Source organism: Nymphalis io, chromosome 9 (genome assembly GCF_905147045.1).
Source record: "Nymphalis io chromosome 9, ilAglIoxx1.1, whole genome shotgun sequence".
NCBI classification, from domain to species: Eukaryota; Metazoa; Arthropoda; class Insecta; order Lepidoptera; family Nymphalidae; genus Nymphalis; species Nymphalis io.
The window spans coordinates 9,601,002-9,618,430 of record NC_065896.1 but is presented as its reverse complement, the minus strand read 5'-3'; the positions used below and the strand labels follow the sequence as shown (position 1 = coordinate 9,618,430).

At 36.6% G+C, this 17,429-nt stretch overlaps 1 protein-coding gene across 1 annotated transcript; it reads left to right on the top strand.

Annotated features, from left to right (window-relative positions):
- The first annotated feature begins 136 nt into the window (after nt 1-136).
- On the top strand, nt 137-7,277 carry LOC126770582 (alpha-(1,3)-fucosyltransferase C-like). The gene is made up of 2 exons (XM_050490049.1): nt 137-1,100; nt 1,542-7,277. Exons 1-2 carry the CDS (start codon nt 142-144, stop codon nt 1,807-1,809), a joined length of 1,227 nt encoding a protein of 408 aa, XP_050346006.1. The 5' UTR covers nt 137-141; the 3' UTR covers nt 1,810-7,277.
- The last annotated feature ends 10,152 nt before the right edge of the window (nt 7,278-17,429 follow it).

Sequence of the window (17,429 nt, the reverse complement as noted above, 5' to 3'; positions counted from 1 at the left end):
CAAATTAGAATATGTTAATGGATGTGTTATGTTATGTATATTTCTGCATTTGAATATATTGTTCTATTGTATGTACATGGCATGTATTATTAGGTATATTGTATATTTACTATAATTGCTTTAGTAATGGAGGTATACTTCATGAGTGATGAGCTAGTGGGTGACTTGGTGAAAATGAGGTGTAATTTGTTGATAAAACCTTTTTTTTATATAACAACGTCGTTAATGTTAATCTTTCTATATATTTTATATTATGATAATAAACAAAGCAAGCAAAAATCAGAAGAAGAAACAAAAATCATGGAAATTTCTTCAGTAGATGGTACATCTGATATGAAATATATTTTACTATGGACTTCGCCTAAGAATATTCCTTTCGTTTATTTGGGGAATGGTCGAAAAGTATTTTTTGACAGGCACTGTAGTTACAATAATTGTTTTGTAACAAGTGATAAGAATCATCTTGGTGATTATACAAAATTTGATGTCATTGCATTTGCTGGACCAGAGATAGTGCGTGCACCTGAAGACTATTTACCTGATAAGAGATCACTTCAACAGAAATTTGTATTTGCAAGCTTAGAATCACCAGATTATTATCCAGTTTGTTCTGACAAACTTAATAATTTCTTTAATTGGACGTGGACTTACAAGGTTAATTCAGACGCAAGATGGGGCTACATGATCGTGCGAGATTCAAGCAATACGATTATTGGACCAAATGCTGAAATGCATTGGTTAAAATTGTCAGAAATGGATCCCGTTAGCAACGAATTCAGAGAAAAGTTAAAATCAAAAACAAAAGCAGCGGCTTGGTTTGTCTCCAACTGTAATTCCAGAAATGGTAGAGAAATATTTGTAAATAAGCTAAATAAAGAATTAAAAAAATATGAATTAAAAGTAGATATTTATGGTCGTTGTGGTCCACTGAAATGTCCTCGAGAAAAAAACAATGAATGTGTCAAAATGCTCGAAAAAGATTATTATTTTTATTTATCATTTGAGAATTCGTTTGCTGAGGATTACGTGACTGAAAAATTATTAACCAGCGTACAAAATAATGCTGTACCGATTGTGTTCGGTGCTGCGAACTATACAAGGTAATCTAGTCATTTTTAACTGAATGAGATTTTTTGTAAAATAAATTATAATCACAGGTAATTTTAATAATACTTTGGTTACTAATCAACTGATAATAAAATAATTCAGAGACTACCAAACTTGGATAGAATTTTTTAAGTCTATTACGAGAAGGTTTGATATTTATCAACTAAACAAGGAAATATCATATGTATTAAAGAAAAAAATTAATATGTATTTTATTAAATATTTATATATTTTAAGTTTATAAAAAAATGGTTCATTTTTATTAATTATTATGAGTAATTATTATATTTTAACAATTTTATAAATATTTTCTAAAACTAAGGGAGAAATGACGTAATTAAATAACAATATTCATTCATGAAAAGTAAATATTAAAACAATATATTCAGTAATGATTTTTACACAAGCTGATAATTATTCTTCGTCCTTTACAGATTCATGCCGGACGGTATGTATCTGAATGCAAGAGAATTAGGCGCAGTTAAGTTGGCCGAGAAAATGAATGAACTAATTCGTAATCCAGATCTCTACGCGGATTACTTTAGATGGAGGAATCACTACTCGTATCATCATAAATCTGAGAGTATAGAAACTGATGACTACTGTGGATTTTGCTCTATGCTAAATGAAAAAGACTTGGTCCAAAAAATTACAACGTATCCCAACTTTAGGCAATGGTGGGATACTCCAAATCGTTGTTAATTGAATTAGTTTTAACAAAACAAGGTGTGTTTTGTTGTATAGAATATATAAACATATTATATATGAAATATGTCTTAACGCTTCAAGGTATTGTGCTAATTGTTACCACGACATGTTGAGACACTTAAGGCATAAGTGTAATAAACGAATGATTTCAATTTTACATTTATGGTAGCAGCTAATTAAATACAATTCTTAATTTCATTTTGAGATATAATTAACAATAAAAAATACCATTAACCTATACAAACATAAAAAATATAAATGATGTTCTATTATAATAAAAAATACTAAAATAATAAATAAAATCATTTTATTAATTTATTTTATTGTATTGCTTGAAATTAATACGTTACAAATTCTCCGTCGTTATAAATTACGATATATAATATTAAAATATACGTTTAAAATGTATTAACATTTAAGAAACAGTATACTAGACATTTGTGGATAAATATGTCCAAGACCAAAATCATGACTAATCGCCACATACGTGCACCTAACATAATCGTAGGTAAGGACACCGTACAGGTGGTCAGCGATTATATCTATCTTGGACATAGTTTATCATTTGATCGGAAATCTCAAATACAGGAGATTGAATGACGCATTGGATTAGGGTGGGCTGCTTTTGGAAAGCTCGAAGATACGTTGACATCCAAACTCCCACAATGCGTCAAGACCAATGTTTAACCAATGGGTCTTGCCTATACTCACCTACGGTGCCGAAACATGGACGCTTACTAAGCATAGCATGCACAAAATAAAAGTGGCACAAAGGGCGGTGGAGCGTGCTATGCTAGGCATCTCCCTCGTTGATCGTGTACCAAACTCGGAAATCCGACGAAAGACGAAGATATTGGGAAGCGTATCAAGAGGTTAAAGTGGAGATGGGCTGGACACTTGGCCAGACGAGAAGACGAAAGGTGGACTAAAGTCGTCACGGAGTGGTGGCCTAGAGAAGCAAAAAGGCCAGTGGGCAGACCACCCGCCCGATGGTCAGACGATTTTAGGAAAATGGAGGGTGCTCAATGGATGCGACTAGCACAGGACCGGGAGAATTGGTGCGCCTGTGAGGAGGCCTATGTCCAGCAGTGGATAAATGTGGGCTGAATATGAATACTAGACATAAAAAGCTAAGTAATTTACGTCTTTAGACGTATATTGTTCCAGATAGGAATTTGTTTACAACTAGGTGTGCCTTGCGGTTTCCTTTAGTTTTTAGAGTATTAGCTTAAAACTATATGGCTCCTAACTTTCCTCAAAACAGTTTTTTTTTCTACATAGAACTAAATAAAACAAAAATGTGTTATTTTTGGCTGGGTGGGCCCTCCTTTAGAGTGGACCTATATCAATGTAAAAGTGGTTATTGGTTACTAGTTCTATAAATTAGTGAAGCTTCCAAATATTGTAATAGCGATAGCATAAAGGCAGTTAACGGGCAAATATTATTCCGGAAAAACGCACAGCACGCTGAATGAAACTATAAAATATTAAATATATAAAATACCTTTTAAGATAGTGATACGGACGTTATCTAAATATCATATTTAATTATATATGGAGTTATCGATTGAAGTGTTATCAGATGTTTCAATAGATAAGGAAAGACCTCCATTACGATGACGTAAATGTGAGAAATGTAAATATTTCACTACATATATTCAACTAACCCCAAACTACCCGTTTCGACGTATGGCTGGAATATATGTACTTTTTCAATCAATCAATCAACAGCCAATCGTTGTCCACTGCTGAACATAGGCCTCTCCCAAGGTGCGCCAAAGCTCCCTGTCCTCCGCCTTCCGCATCCAGTTGGTGCCCGCCACCTTCTTAAGATCGTCGGTCCACCTGGCTGGAGGGCGCCCTACGCTGCGCTTGCCGATACGCGGTCTCCACTCTAGGACTCGTCTGCTCCAACGGCCATCGGTCCTACGACATACGTGACCAGCCCACTGCCACTTCAGCCTGCTAATTTTGCAAGCTATGTCGGTGACTCCGGTTCTTTTCCGGATAATCTCATTTCTGATCTTATCCTTCAAAGATACTCCGAGCATAGCTCGCTCCATAGCACGCTGAGCGATTTTGAATTTGTGGACTAGTCCCGCAGTTAGCGTCCACGTTTCGGCACCGTATGTCATGGCAGGTAAGACGCATTGGTTGAAGACTTTCGTCTTCAAACATTGCGGTATAGACGACTTGAGGACTTGACGAAGGTTGCCAAATGCTGCCCATCCCAAGCGACTTCTTCGATCGGCTTCCTTCTCGAAGTTGTTCCTACCGACTTGTATTATCTGTCCTAGGTAGGTATATTCACTAACAACTTCGAGAGGTTTCCCCTCGACGTATATCGGTCCCGGCACGACATGCCTATTGAACATGACCTTGGTCTTGTCCAAGTTTATACCGAGACCGACACACCGGGAAGACTCGCATAGGCTACGCAGCATTTCGGTGAGTTGTTCCAGCGACTCTGCTATGATGACGATATCGTCGGAAAAATCGAAGGTGTGAGATGTACTCGCCGTTTACATTGACTCCATACCTAGTCCAATCCAGCGTTTTGAAAACGTCTTCCAACGCGTTGGTGAACAGTTTTGGGGGGTATTACATCCCCCTGTCTCACCCCTCTGCACAGTTGGATCGCCTTCGTCTTACAGTCCTGGATGTGGACAGTCATTGTAGCGGCGTTGTACAGACATCTCAGTACCTCGATATATCTCCAATCGATATGACATCTCTGCAATGAGTCGAGCACTGCCCAGGTTTCGATGGAGTCGAAGGCTTTCTCGTAGTCCACAAATGCCATACACAGCAGCTGATTGTACTCTTCGGTCTTCTGCACAATCTGCTGAACAGTATGGATGTGGTCCACGGTGCTGTAACCTGATCGAAAGCTGGCTTGCTCTGGGGGTTGGAACTCGTCAAGTCGTCTGGCGAGACGGTTCGTGACGACTCTTGAGAACAGCTTGTACACGTGACTCAGGAGGGAGATTGGTCTGTAGTTTTTCAAGAGGGTTTTATCACCTTTCTTGAAAAACAGTACCACCTCACTCCCGCTCCACGTTTCCGGGGTCTTGCCATGTTGGATGACGGAATTAAAGAGGCTTGCTAGCTCTTTCAGGACCGGAGTCCCGCCTGCCTTAAGCAACTCTGTTGTGATTCCGTCATCTCCCGGAGCTTGTTATTTTGAGTTCTAGAGCCACCTTAATCTCGCCTTGGTCAACGACCGGGAGCTCCTCGGAGTAATGGCGCATAAGAGGGGCGCGCTGGTCATCAATACTGATTCCCACGGGTTTATCCGATCTTGAAGAGAACAACTGCCCATAAAACCTCTCTACTTCTCCGACAATCTCAGGCCTAGAGGTAACGACCCCACCATTTTCAGTTTTAAGTTTTGTCAGACGCGGCCTCCCAAACTTGCGAGCGAACACTTTCGATCCCCGATTTTGCTCAATCGCAGCCTTGATGGCACGGGTATTGGAGCGTCGGAGATCGTGTCGCGTCAGCGTTTTTATTATTCGATTTAAGGCCTTATCTGACAAAAGCGATGGTAGTTCTCGTCGTTTTCTCATGAGCTCGAGTGTCTCAGCAGAGAGTTTTGGTGCGTTGTCTCTTCTCTGTGGCGGAAAACACTTGCGGGATGTGTTTTGCAGTATTGTGACCAGCGTGTCGGTTCTCTCATCAATGCTGCTTATGGTTTCCAACGCGGTGAATTGATTTTGAAGTTCCATTTGGAACTTTTCGGAGCCTTGAACAGCTTGGAGCATGGTAGGTCGGAGAGTAGACCTCATCATTCTCGATCTTTCGGCTTTTAAGTTGATATTTAGAGTGCCTCGAACCAAGCGGTGATCACTTCCGGTATTAAACCTGTTGATCACTGAAACATCTCTAAATATGTGCCTTTTATTCGAAATGATAAAGTCTATCTCGTTCCTTGTCACGTTATCGGGGCTTCGCCAGGTCCACCTCCTCTGAGGCTTCTTTTGAAAGAAAGAATTCATCAAAAAAAGCCCCTGCGCTTCGAGAAAGTTTACCAGCATTTGCCCCCCTGTGATTTCTGCAGCCCAAGCCGTAAGGTCCGACTTTCGATTCACCGCTATCTTGTACTCTCACTTTAGCATTAAAGTCTCCCATAACAACATTCTAGTGGGCCTTCGAGGTGTCGTTGAGGGCCTTTGCGATGTCCTCGTACATCGCTTCGACCACATCATCAGAGTATGTCGAAGTTGGCGCATATACCTGTACGACCTTCAGGGAGTACCTGTCGGAAAGTTTTAGGACAAGGTACGCTACCCGGTTCGACACACTACTGATTTCCACAATGCTGCTAATGAGATCCTTTTTGACTAGAAAACCGACACCACCCTGGGAGAGGTTATCACCTTCGCGGAAGTAGAGTAAGTTACCGGACTCTAGAGTTATCGTGTCCTCCCCCTGTCTTCGGACTTCAGATAACCCCAGTATATGCCAGTTTATGTGACTTAACTCTACTTCTAATTCGGCGAGGTGATGGTCCAGCCTCATCGAGCGTCCATTATACGTTGCCATGTGCAGTCGTTTTATACGGTAGCCTGCCATGAACCGGTGATTCTTAGCACCCCCTGCCCTGCCGATACCGCGACCGCTACCTTGGTCGGGCCTAGCGGGCTTGCCGGTAACTGGGGGCCTTTTTTTTGGGCGCATCTGCCATTAAGGGAGGGGTTTGCCCATACTCGCCGCGCTGGGCAGGCGTGTTGGCGAGCGCAGTAGGGGAGTAAGATGTTTATGGGAGGGGGGACTCCACGGCAATGACCAACTTTTTACCGCGAGACATTTTAAAAAAAGTTTATGCGATGAATATTATCCATTTTCTTTCGCGACGTCCAGCATGTGCTGAAAGACTTCTTTAAAATGCCGATACAATGGCGTCAAAATATTCTTAATGGGCAGAAATCGCGAGGAAACCTGCATGTGTCTAATTTCATTGAAATCATGTCACATGTGTATTCTACCAACCCGCATTGGAGCAGCGTGGTGGAAGAAGCTCCAAACCTTCTCCTCGAATAGGGGAAGGAGGCCTTAGGCCAGCAGTGGGACATTAACAGGCTGTTACTGTACTGTACTGTACTGTTACTGAGCAAATATATATCAGTGTTAATGACGTTTGCTTGCAACGCTACAGAGCCTTCTAGTAAGTACTTGAAACAAAGCATATAGTCTTAAAACCTTGTCTATGAAACTTTTGCGTTAATAAGTAAGGAGTAATCTTTAGTCTCAATGTAATATCTATAATACTAGCGAAACCCGGCATACGTTATCCTGCCTGTACACCAATTGTTATGTCTATCGGTTTAATGTCTAAATTTATAAGCTGCAGTTGCAAAAATGTTAATCATATTATTATATTAAATTTAGTTTATATATAGTTTTAATTTGTATATATAAAGCTATCATTGAATAAAGTCCAGTTTATATTTTAGTTTCGATACATGTTTCTGATTTATTTTTTATCGACAAAATTTTTAGGAATCGTGTCTTCACAACGTATAGGCGTTAGTATATAACCTCAACTTTACTGTATATTTTTTGTTGAAGTGATTAATTGAATAATTTCATTGTTATGATGAATGAAATAGCTCCAGAATTTAATACGTTCACCTTTAAGATGTGTGCAACGTAGCATGTTGCACGCATATTGTATATTTATTGTTAGCTGAAATAGTGTAACATGAATCAATACATTGAGTGGTGAAAAAGTAAACATATAAAAATACGTACGTTCGTTTTTGAGTTTATCGCGAACAGACAAACAGACAGACGGACAGATGTAGCGGCGAACTTTGTTATATAAGTTATAGTGGTACACAAGTTACCCGTGTGTAACTTAAGATAACGTGTTAAATAATTTACTATTTTCCTACCATTGGAGCCCAATTATTGTCTCATAACTTATTTATATATATAAGAACCGTCGTCTTAATCTAAAACTTTTGCAGTTTGTCAGTTATGATAATTGACATGACTTGTTTCTTTGTTACAAGTAGAGATTAGGGTTCAAATGAAAATAGTTTGTTGTAAATCAATTTTGTATCATGAAATCAAAAACAATTTTAATTCTGTCAACTTAAAATGTACCAAATCGTCAGCAAATAATATAATATCACAAATATCTTTAAGGTAATTTAAATATATCAAAAAAAAATCTCAATTTAATCCCCATGGAACGCCTATTTTTAACAAGGGCCTAAAAGTACAATACATTAACTGATTTTTTGATATCCTTAAGAAAAGTAAGTAGCAATAAGAATAAAAGATTTTCATTTAATACCGTAACAATTGCATTTTGCGACTACTTTCACGCATTATGTTTGGCATATAGATCATATACAGCGCCAACTCACTTTAGTCGTGGAACAATTCTATGTGAAAATATGTTGTTATAATATAAAAATAACATTAATACAGAAATTGACAAAACTATATAATACCGAACAAAAAATACTAAACTCAACGTCGAAAAGTGTCTTATTAGTCGAAGAAGCTGAAGTATGAACTCATCGTCTCCTAGTTCCATCCAAATTAAATATTATTCAAAAATCCAAATTTATTAACATCACAAATTTAAAAGAAGTTTTTTCAAAAAAATGTGCCACGGAGGATGTAAGAAAAAGTTATATAAAATTAAATTAAATTTATAATATAGATATAATATGGGCTGCCATTACATTATTTATTTATTGTCATTTATGATATTTATATAGATTACATGTAAAAACTATTTACAACAAAATTGAAGATTGTTATGCTTTTTTTTATAATAATGACCACAATTTAGCATATATACATCTAGGTTTTTCCTGGGTATTACCAACACGAAGTAAAGACGAGAACGTTAACTCAAACAACAAATAAAACACAAGAAAACTGTAAAAAAAATCATTACGCTTTATTTATGTTTGTTTCGCTTTGAAATAAGCCCATGAATTCGGGATGGGAAAAATAAAGAAAAGTTATTTAAAACTTTTTCATTACAACCCTACGTCTAAGAAGTTCAAATAAAGGCTAAGTCTCGTCTCCAAAGACCGGACTGCAGATTACTATCGTAAAGGACGAATTTTCCGAATGATGTTCTTTGAAGTATTAACTTTTCTATTGAAAATTCTGGGCACTCGCTTCTGTACATTTACGAAATCCTTTTCTATGGAGGGCTAATGTATATATTTTTTTGAGTGTTAGATTTAATTTTGGAATATGATGGTTTATCGCTACCTCTTGCCTTACAATTAAGGGATCCTCTACATTATATTGCAATATACAAAAGGAAATATTATATATGAAGGATAGTTTAACTTAGATCTAGTAACTACAAAACCATTTTTTATGAATTGTTAGTTTTTATATCTGCATTACGAAAACTACGCTCTTTCGGAAATTTGGATTTTCGGAATTTCAAATTCTAATGTTTTCAGTTACCACACATTGATTGTCTTCATATGTTTGTATGTATGTTGTATCTACATAATAATGATTTGAAACAAAACATCGCTGCGTTACTAGTCCTAAAAAATGATCTAATGAATATTGCGATCATGCTAAGGAGATTTATTAATTTTTATCGCAAAATTTGCTTAGGCTTCGATATGTTATAACTGATTTGAATTAAAGTATAATTGTTGTAAAGACAAGGCACATGTCTCTCCGTAGCAATACTGCTATTAGTATATTCGAAAATCCCGTCCGAATCGGAATTCCGAATTTCGAGATTTCGATTGAGACAGCGTTCTGTGTGTCTCAATGGCTTCACTCTATACATTTTTAAAAGGTTAAAATAGGCCATATCGCTTAATCAGACAGAGGGTCGTTGGCTTCAATAAAAGCCACATTTTCTCTTTAATATTATAAATTCTCCTCAAAAAGAGGAGAGGAGGCCTTTAGCCCAGCAGTGGGACATTCACAGGCTGTTACGGTACGGATTATAAATGGTTCAAAATCTTGAAAACATTTAAGTGACTAATATGTTTTGTTGTTGATCCGATTCTCATGACCATATAATGCTTTTAGGTCATATGTAGCGACCTGGATTGCATTTGGACCTTTTATAGTTTTGATAGACAGTCAAGTTAGTAAAATGGATCATTTTGGGATGCTGTTTTACTGGACTGGTGCTGGGTTGCCATCAGGTCAGAAACTCGCTCAGTCAGGCAAAATTAGACAAAATACAGTAACAGCCTGTGAATGTCTCGCTGCTGGGCTGAGGAGAAGGTTTGGAGCTTATTCCACCACGCTACTCTAGTGCGGGTTGGTGGAATACACATGTGGCAGAATTTCAGTGAAATTATACACATGCAGGTTTCCTCACGATGTTTTCCTTCACCGTAAAGCATGAGATGAATTATAATCACAAATTATGCACATGAAAATTCAGTGGTGCTTGCCCGGGTTTGAACCCACGATCATCGGTTAAAATTTACGCGTTCTTACCACTGGACCAACCCGGCTTACACAAAAATAAAAAATACAGGCATTACGCTTATTATCACTTCAAAGACTTAAACTCAGCCTATCTATTATTATCAATGAAGTACTTGATTCATTGTTTGGCTCGGCTCAATGCTGTTTTTATTACTTTGTCAGAAGTATAAATCGTAAAGATTAATAATTATAAATTATAATATATGGGTTTTATATTATATTTTATTATTAGTATTTAAGTACTAATCCTAAGAGTATAAGTGTAAGTTTACGCTTACTAAGGTATTCTTCAATTCCTTTTGGATTTCAATTGATTGAATGACAAATAAACAAAGATTCTCTTTTACGTTCATAATATTAGTAAGGTTGATAAATGTTAAGGTAGTTGACGTACAATGCTTACGTGTCTCATAACTCGTACTAGTAAGAAAACGTTTTGGTAGACAGGGAAATTTGTAAACCTGAGCGTAAGATTAATACAATTGTAAACAGAACAGTCGTGGAGTTCAATTTATAATGTATGTAATTATAGTAGCAACAAGTATAATTGAAAATATTGTTTTCACTGAAAGGAAGGAAATTCACGAAATCTTATAATATTATAATCAATTATTAAAATAATTAAATGAAAGAAAAATCTAATCTAATAATTTGTCATAAGCTAAACTCTATTCATGTATGAATCCTTCTAACAAACGACACCTGAATATACCTGAAGTATCTTTGTGGACTACGAGAAAGCCTTCGACTCCATCGAAACCTGGGCAGTGCTCGACTCATTGCAGAGATGTCATATCGATTGGAGATATATCGAGGTACTGAGATGTCTGTAAAACGCCGCTACAATGACTGTCCACATCCAGGACTGTAAGACGAAGGCGATCCAACTGTGCAGAGGGGTGAGACAGGGGGATGTAATATCCCCGAAACTGTTCACCAACGCGTTGGAAGACGTTTTCAAGACGCTGGATTGGACTAGGTATGGAGTCAATGTAAACGGCGAGTACATCTCACACCTTCAATTTGCCGACGATATCGTCATTATGATGTCGTCATTCCAGCAACAACAACAACTCACCGAAATGCTGCGTAGCCTAGGCGAGTCTTCCCGGTGTTTCGGTCTCGGTATAAACTTGGACAAGACCAAGGTCATGTTCAATAGGCATGTCGTGCCGGGACCGATATACGTCGAGGGGAAACCTCTCGAAGTTGTTAGTGAATATACCTACCTAGGACAGATAATACAAGTCGGTAGGAACAACTTCGAGAAGGAAGCCGATCGAAGAATTCGCTTGGGATGGGCAGCATTTGGCAACCTTCGTCAAGTCCTCAAGTCGTCTATACCGCAATGTTTGAAGACGAAAGTCTTCAACCAATGCGTCTTACCTGCCATGACATACGGTGCCGAAACGTGGACGCTAACTGCGGGACTAGTCCACAAATTCAAAATCGCTCAGCGTGCTATGGAGCGAGCTATGCTCGGAGTATCTTTGAAGGATAAGATCAGAAATGAGATTATCCGGAAAAGAACCGGAGTCACCGACATAGCTTGCAAAATTAGCAGGCTGAAGTGGCAGTGGGCTGGTCACGTATGTCGTAGGACCGATGGCCGTTGGAGCAGACGAGTCCTAGAGTGGAGACCGTGAATCGGCAAGCGCAGCGTAGGGCGCCCTCCAGCCAGGTGGACCGACGATCTTAAGAAGGTGGCGGGCACCAACTGGATGCGGAAGGCGGAGGACAGGGAGCTTTGGCGCACCTTGGGAGAGGCCTATGTTCAGCAGTGGATAACGATTGGCTGTTGATTGATTGATTGATTGATTTTTTGATCTTATAGAAATAATAATTGTGGATAAAGATTTTAATGGTATTTTTAATTGTCAGTAAGTACTTAATTATAGGTTGTTTATCAACTTGTGTTAACCAACGAAAAAAAAAAAAGAAATTTAGATATTTTTAATTTAACACAATACTTACACTTGTTCTCAATCTCAAGTATTTTAAGGTGTCGAAATTATTGAAACTGAATATTTTAGAGTCTGATGAGAAGTGAGACGTGCTTATCAAGCTTATGCCGATCGGTCTCGGTTTGTCGATCAATAAGCCTTATAATGTAAGGCTTTAGTCATGTAAAAGTGATTTTTATACGACATTAAAAAATTGATAATTTCCATACCACAGACAAAAGAGTTGTGTTTCATACACGTGAAGATTAAATATATAAAAATAAAGAAAACAAGCATACTAAATAACTATTTATAACCTGTAAAGATTCAGAGGCGAGTGGAGGCAAGATAAAGTCAAAAGTAGATGTATTATTTTAGGGACTCATCCAGGCTGAGAGCAGTGCTCTACCGTGTACTAGGCCCTTGATACTGCAGAAGCTTGTGCTATATTTTTTATTGTCTGTGCTTTAATGCTTTTTACGTCAAGTGTATCGAAAATCACATAATAAAGTTTTTAATTTCTATATTTGCAAATAAATTTATTAACATAAGCTTGGGCAAAGATAGCCAAAAGAAATAAATAAACAAAGACTCATTTCTATGACTAAAAATAAGACTGACATTTTAATTAAGAATCCAATATATATAGGTTACATTGGAAGTCATCAATAACGTTACGATATTATGAACTTAGCCTAAGTAAATATATATTGCGTTTATAATTAACACTGCTCTTGTTGGGGTGAGATATGCCCGGACAACTTATTTCTACTTTGACCTTCACATTGAACGGGCACAGACTAAAAAAACGAAAGTAATAAACTCATTGCTCGTTCGATTCTTCAATGTCCATAGCTTAAAGCCTTAGCTTACATAATATAATTAAAAAAGTTATTTTTTTTACGAAAATATAAAAACTTTTTAAAGCGTAACTATAAGATTTTAATAAAACGCAAAAACAAACAATAACAGGGAGTAAACCGTCTTAGCTTTTTAAGGCAAACAGGTCAAGAGCGAAACAAGAAACTTCACGACTTTTCATTTTACTCCAGGTAAAGCTTAGCAGAAATTTCCTTTAAATCTATAATGCTAACACGATTGTTGTTTATTCCATGTACTACCTTATTGCTATCATAATAAATGTTGTTACAAAACTGTTAAGTAAATATATAAACTCATAATAATTTTTTTATTACATAGAGTGGATATACTGTTATATTTGAAGCTTTTTCATTTAATTTTATATTTTTTATGTAAACAGAGGATCAAAGAGTTTTGTTTTACTCGTAAAACGAAAATTAAACGCAGGAAAATTATATCAATGAATCAAGTTTTTTTCATGGCAAGTGTATGTTACTCTTGCTAGAGAAAACATTTAATGACATTACAATCAATACTATGAACCAAGAGACAAACTAACAATCATAAAGATCGATTACTGCAAATACATTGCTTATATCTATCTAAAAATATATTATTAATATGTGTTTATTCAATAGGATTAATGTAATGGTATGTTAGATAATATTATGAGCCATTAAGCCTAGAATTATATTGTTAGCTGCATTATTACATATTTTAAGTAAATACTGAAACTATTTTATACTTTGTTTTATAATATGTAGTGAGTTTGTAAAATGTATTTAAAATATTATTAGATAAATAATAATTTTTCGAATTTACGATGCTCTTTTATTTTTCATACATGACTTAAGATATTTTATTTTAAAGATTACTATGTAATTTTAATGTCGCCTTATAAAAAACTAGAGCAATGTTTTAGATTTTGCTTTAGTTCTCGTGTATTATCAGGCAACTCTGAATTAAAAAACTCGTACATGTGGATGTCAAGAAACTAAATAAAAAGTTTTTCAACACGCTTTTAGTGCATCGTAGTAATATTTCTTACTCGGTAGTCTGCCGTTAGTAAGGAAAAACTTTTTAGTGAACAATTTGAACACTAATTTTATATGAATTTTATACTGACATAAGTCATCTTGGTTGTAGCATTGAGCTTTGTGTTCGTTCTAGGAGTCAAGATCAACGTGAGTAAGTTAAATGAGTCAAGTAAGTAAGTAGGCTTTACTTAAGTGATTACTATAAGTTTTTCTAGAAGTGTGATTTTATATTTAAGTTTTACTACTTAGTAAGTTAAGATTTCACCCACACAATACAGGGGCAGTTAAAATAAATACTCATAAAAATATTTATTGTTATATACAAATTAAAATAGGTGTTGCAAGTTTAACGACAGCCGACCGTTAGCAAGTTTGTATAAAAAAACTTATTCAGCGATTCATCACGTAGCTATGTGTTGTTAATTCCGGTAAAGGGACAAGCTGAAAACTAGTATTGTGTTTAACTCAGCTATACAGAGTTGAATCTTTTTGCCATACAAAATTAAACGTTAAGCTTAAATTGATTATTTCTTTAGTTCTGTATTGCATGGCAATAAAAATATATTTCATTCTTTCTTTCTACCAAATCTAAATTCGAACTTTTTTAAGATTATTAAAATTGTTCCAGTTAAAATAACTACAAAATACATGTCGATTTTAAAACTTTTAGTTTTAAAATATTTTTATTATTTAAACTTAATATCTATAAGCTTATACTTGTTACTGATATTTTTATAGATAAAGTAGAAAGTATAAGGTTTTGAGCTGTTTAAAAATCAATGTGAAATATTGTAGCGCAGTGGAAGATTGAGAGGCCAAAGTCGAGCTCGAATACCCGTTATAAATTCAACAAGTTTCATTCAGAATTCTGAATGTATTGAAAAGATGACCGAGTAGGTTACGGACTTCGGTAATCCGTGTACTTTTCTGTTGCTATGTCGCAGTTTATGTATGGCTTGGAGAGCGCTATTTCATTGTGGTTGGAATACATTAATCTTAGTGGAATTGTGAATTCAAATTTTCAGTATGTGTCCCCCCTAATCTGTATTTGATCAGTGTGGTCGTATAACCTTCAAACTTTCTCTTTACTAAGACCTAGCCCAGCCGTGGGATAACATTGTTACTCATTGTTTGTATACGTTATGTATAAATATGCCTGATCTGTTAAAAAAACAAAGGATACTCTAACAAATACTTACTACAAACTTAATCATAATAAAACTAGTTCCATATTACTTTTTTATCATACATTTAGTAAAATAGAAGTTTAATGATTTGTTTTTTTTTTTTTTTAAGTTGGCAATCACAAAGAAAACTAAAAAAAAAGTCTCCATCATCTGTGTTGGTCTTAACAAACGCTAGCGATCATTAAGCAAGTAGAACTCTTGACACAGATTCTATGGACAATGGCTTTTTTTATCTAAAGAATTATGTGTGTTACGTTACTTATAACAGTATTTGGGTAGTTTTTTGTGTTTAAATTCAGCAGGTTTTGTTAATGTCGTTGTCGTTAATGTTTCAGGTAATAGAATGTGATTATTTTTTTTTCATAATGCTGTCCGACCACGAACTGCCACGCACCGCACCATAGCTTTTCCAACAGTTTCGGTCTGTGTCGGTCTTGAGATTCGAAGTCCAAGGGATTACATCGAGGCTGTTATAAAAACAGCTTCACGGAAACTCGGAGTTCTGAACAAGGTGCGGCGTTTTTTCACGCCACAACAACTGTGCCTGCTGTACAAAACACAGGTACGGTCTTGCGTGGAATATTGCTCGCACCTTTGGGATGGCTCCACTAAGTACCTACTTGAGGCCTTGGACCGGTTGCAGCGACGTGCCGTACGTATCATTGGCGACGTAAAGGTCACAAACACCCTTGAACCTTTACAATTGCGTCGTGAGATAGCAGCACTGAGCGCTTTCTATCGACTGTATCACGGCGAGTGCTCTGAGGAATTATTCTCTCTAATTCCTGCTTCCCCCTTCCTTCTTAAGTCCATGCGAGCTGGTTCTCGATGTCACCGCCTAACTGTGACATCAATTCCATCGCGAACAAAGAAATTTGGCAACTCCTTTCTTTGTCGCACTTCCAAAAAATGGAATTCCTTACCAGCTCACGTGTTCCCCTCCTCTTACAACCCGCGTTCCTTCAAACGAGGCGTGAAGAGGCATCTTGCGGGCCGGCAAGGCGAAGGCGGCTAATGCAGAACGTTTTTCCCGTCTGTACTGGCCGTCGTCGCGTTTGGACTCTACTACCACTTACCATCAGGTGGAGTAGAGTCATTTGCCCTCCCGGCGAATATAAAAAGCCATTTTCTCCTTTCAAAGTGAAAAAATTCGTACCACAGCACCTTTGAAGTTGAACTTGAACCCACTGGCAGCAGATCTGACACACCGCTATGGATTTGCATGCGTTTCCACAAAGGATAATATTCCCTCCGTGTGCGTCCGTCCGTAATATCACGCACCGGAGGAAGTAATTGAGAGGTACGTGAAAGTAGTCATCACAGATTCATTTACGCTATTTTCATTTATTCTCAAAAGATTATCTCGCAAATGAACCTGCCGCCTTCGTTTGAATTAGCGTATTATAACTATACGTCTATATATTTCCTACATAAGAGTTTGCATTACTTACGTATTCATTTAATTTTCAGAGGGGTTGGCTAAGCCACAATCTGCGTTCATCGTACGTTTATATATATATATATTATATAGAGAAAAAAATATCTCATTTGCATAATTACCAACACATATGATGAAGTTTCGAATTATTAATTTCTTTTAAAACTACAAATGTATTAATATACTATAATTTTAATTGATTATTTTTGTCTCAATTTATAAGACAACACAATCTTTAGAAACGAGATTTATCTTTATTTCTTTTCTTTCTTTTTTATTTCTTTTTTTGGGAATGAGTTGGAGTACTTTTTTTACTCAAAATGAAGGTAACCGAATAGAAACGTTCCTATTGGTTAGATGTGCGACTACAGCGCCACATACGTTGAACTATTCAGTATTTTCTTCGCATCGATATCCGAACTGTCTGGTCGACATTTTATGCGCTTTCATAAAAAATTGTCATCTGTGTTTTCTGTGAGTTCTATCATCATATATATAAGTGTGGACGACACTCACAACTGGTAACCTATGGAAGAACGTATAAATAAGAGGACCGAAGACACGTAGCGGGCCCAGTCTCCGTAAGCTAGTTGGCGCTCTTGAACGTAGGTGCTTAGGCTCAATTTCCTATTGTATGGTACAACTTTATTTATTTTGGATTCATTTCAAAATTATATTTATAAACTTCAAAAGTTAGAGG

Coding starts and splice junctions, on each gene's coding strand:
- LOC126770582 (XM_050490049.1), top strand. CDS start 142: ATGAGTGATGAGCTAGTGGGTGACTTGGTGAAAATGAGGTGTAATTTG. Junction 1,101..1,541: donor GGTGCTGCGAACTATACAAG/GTAATCTAGTCA, acceptor CGTCCTTTACAG/ATTCATGCCGGACGGTATGT.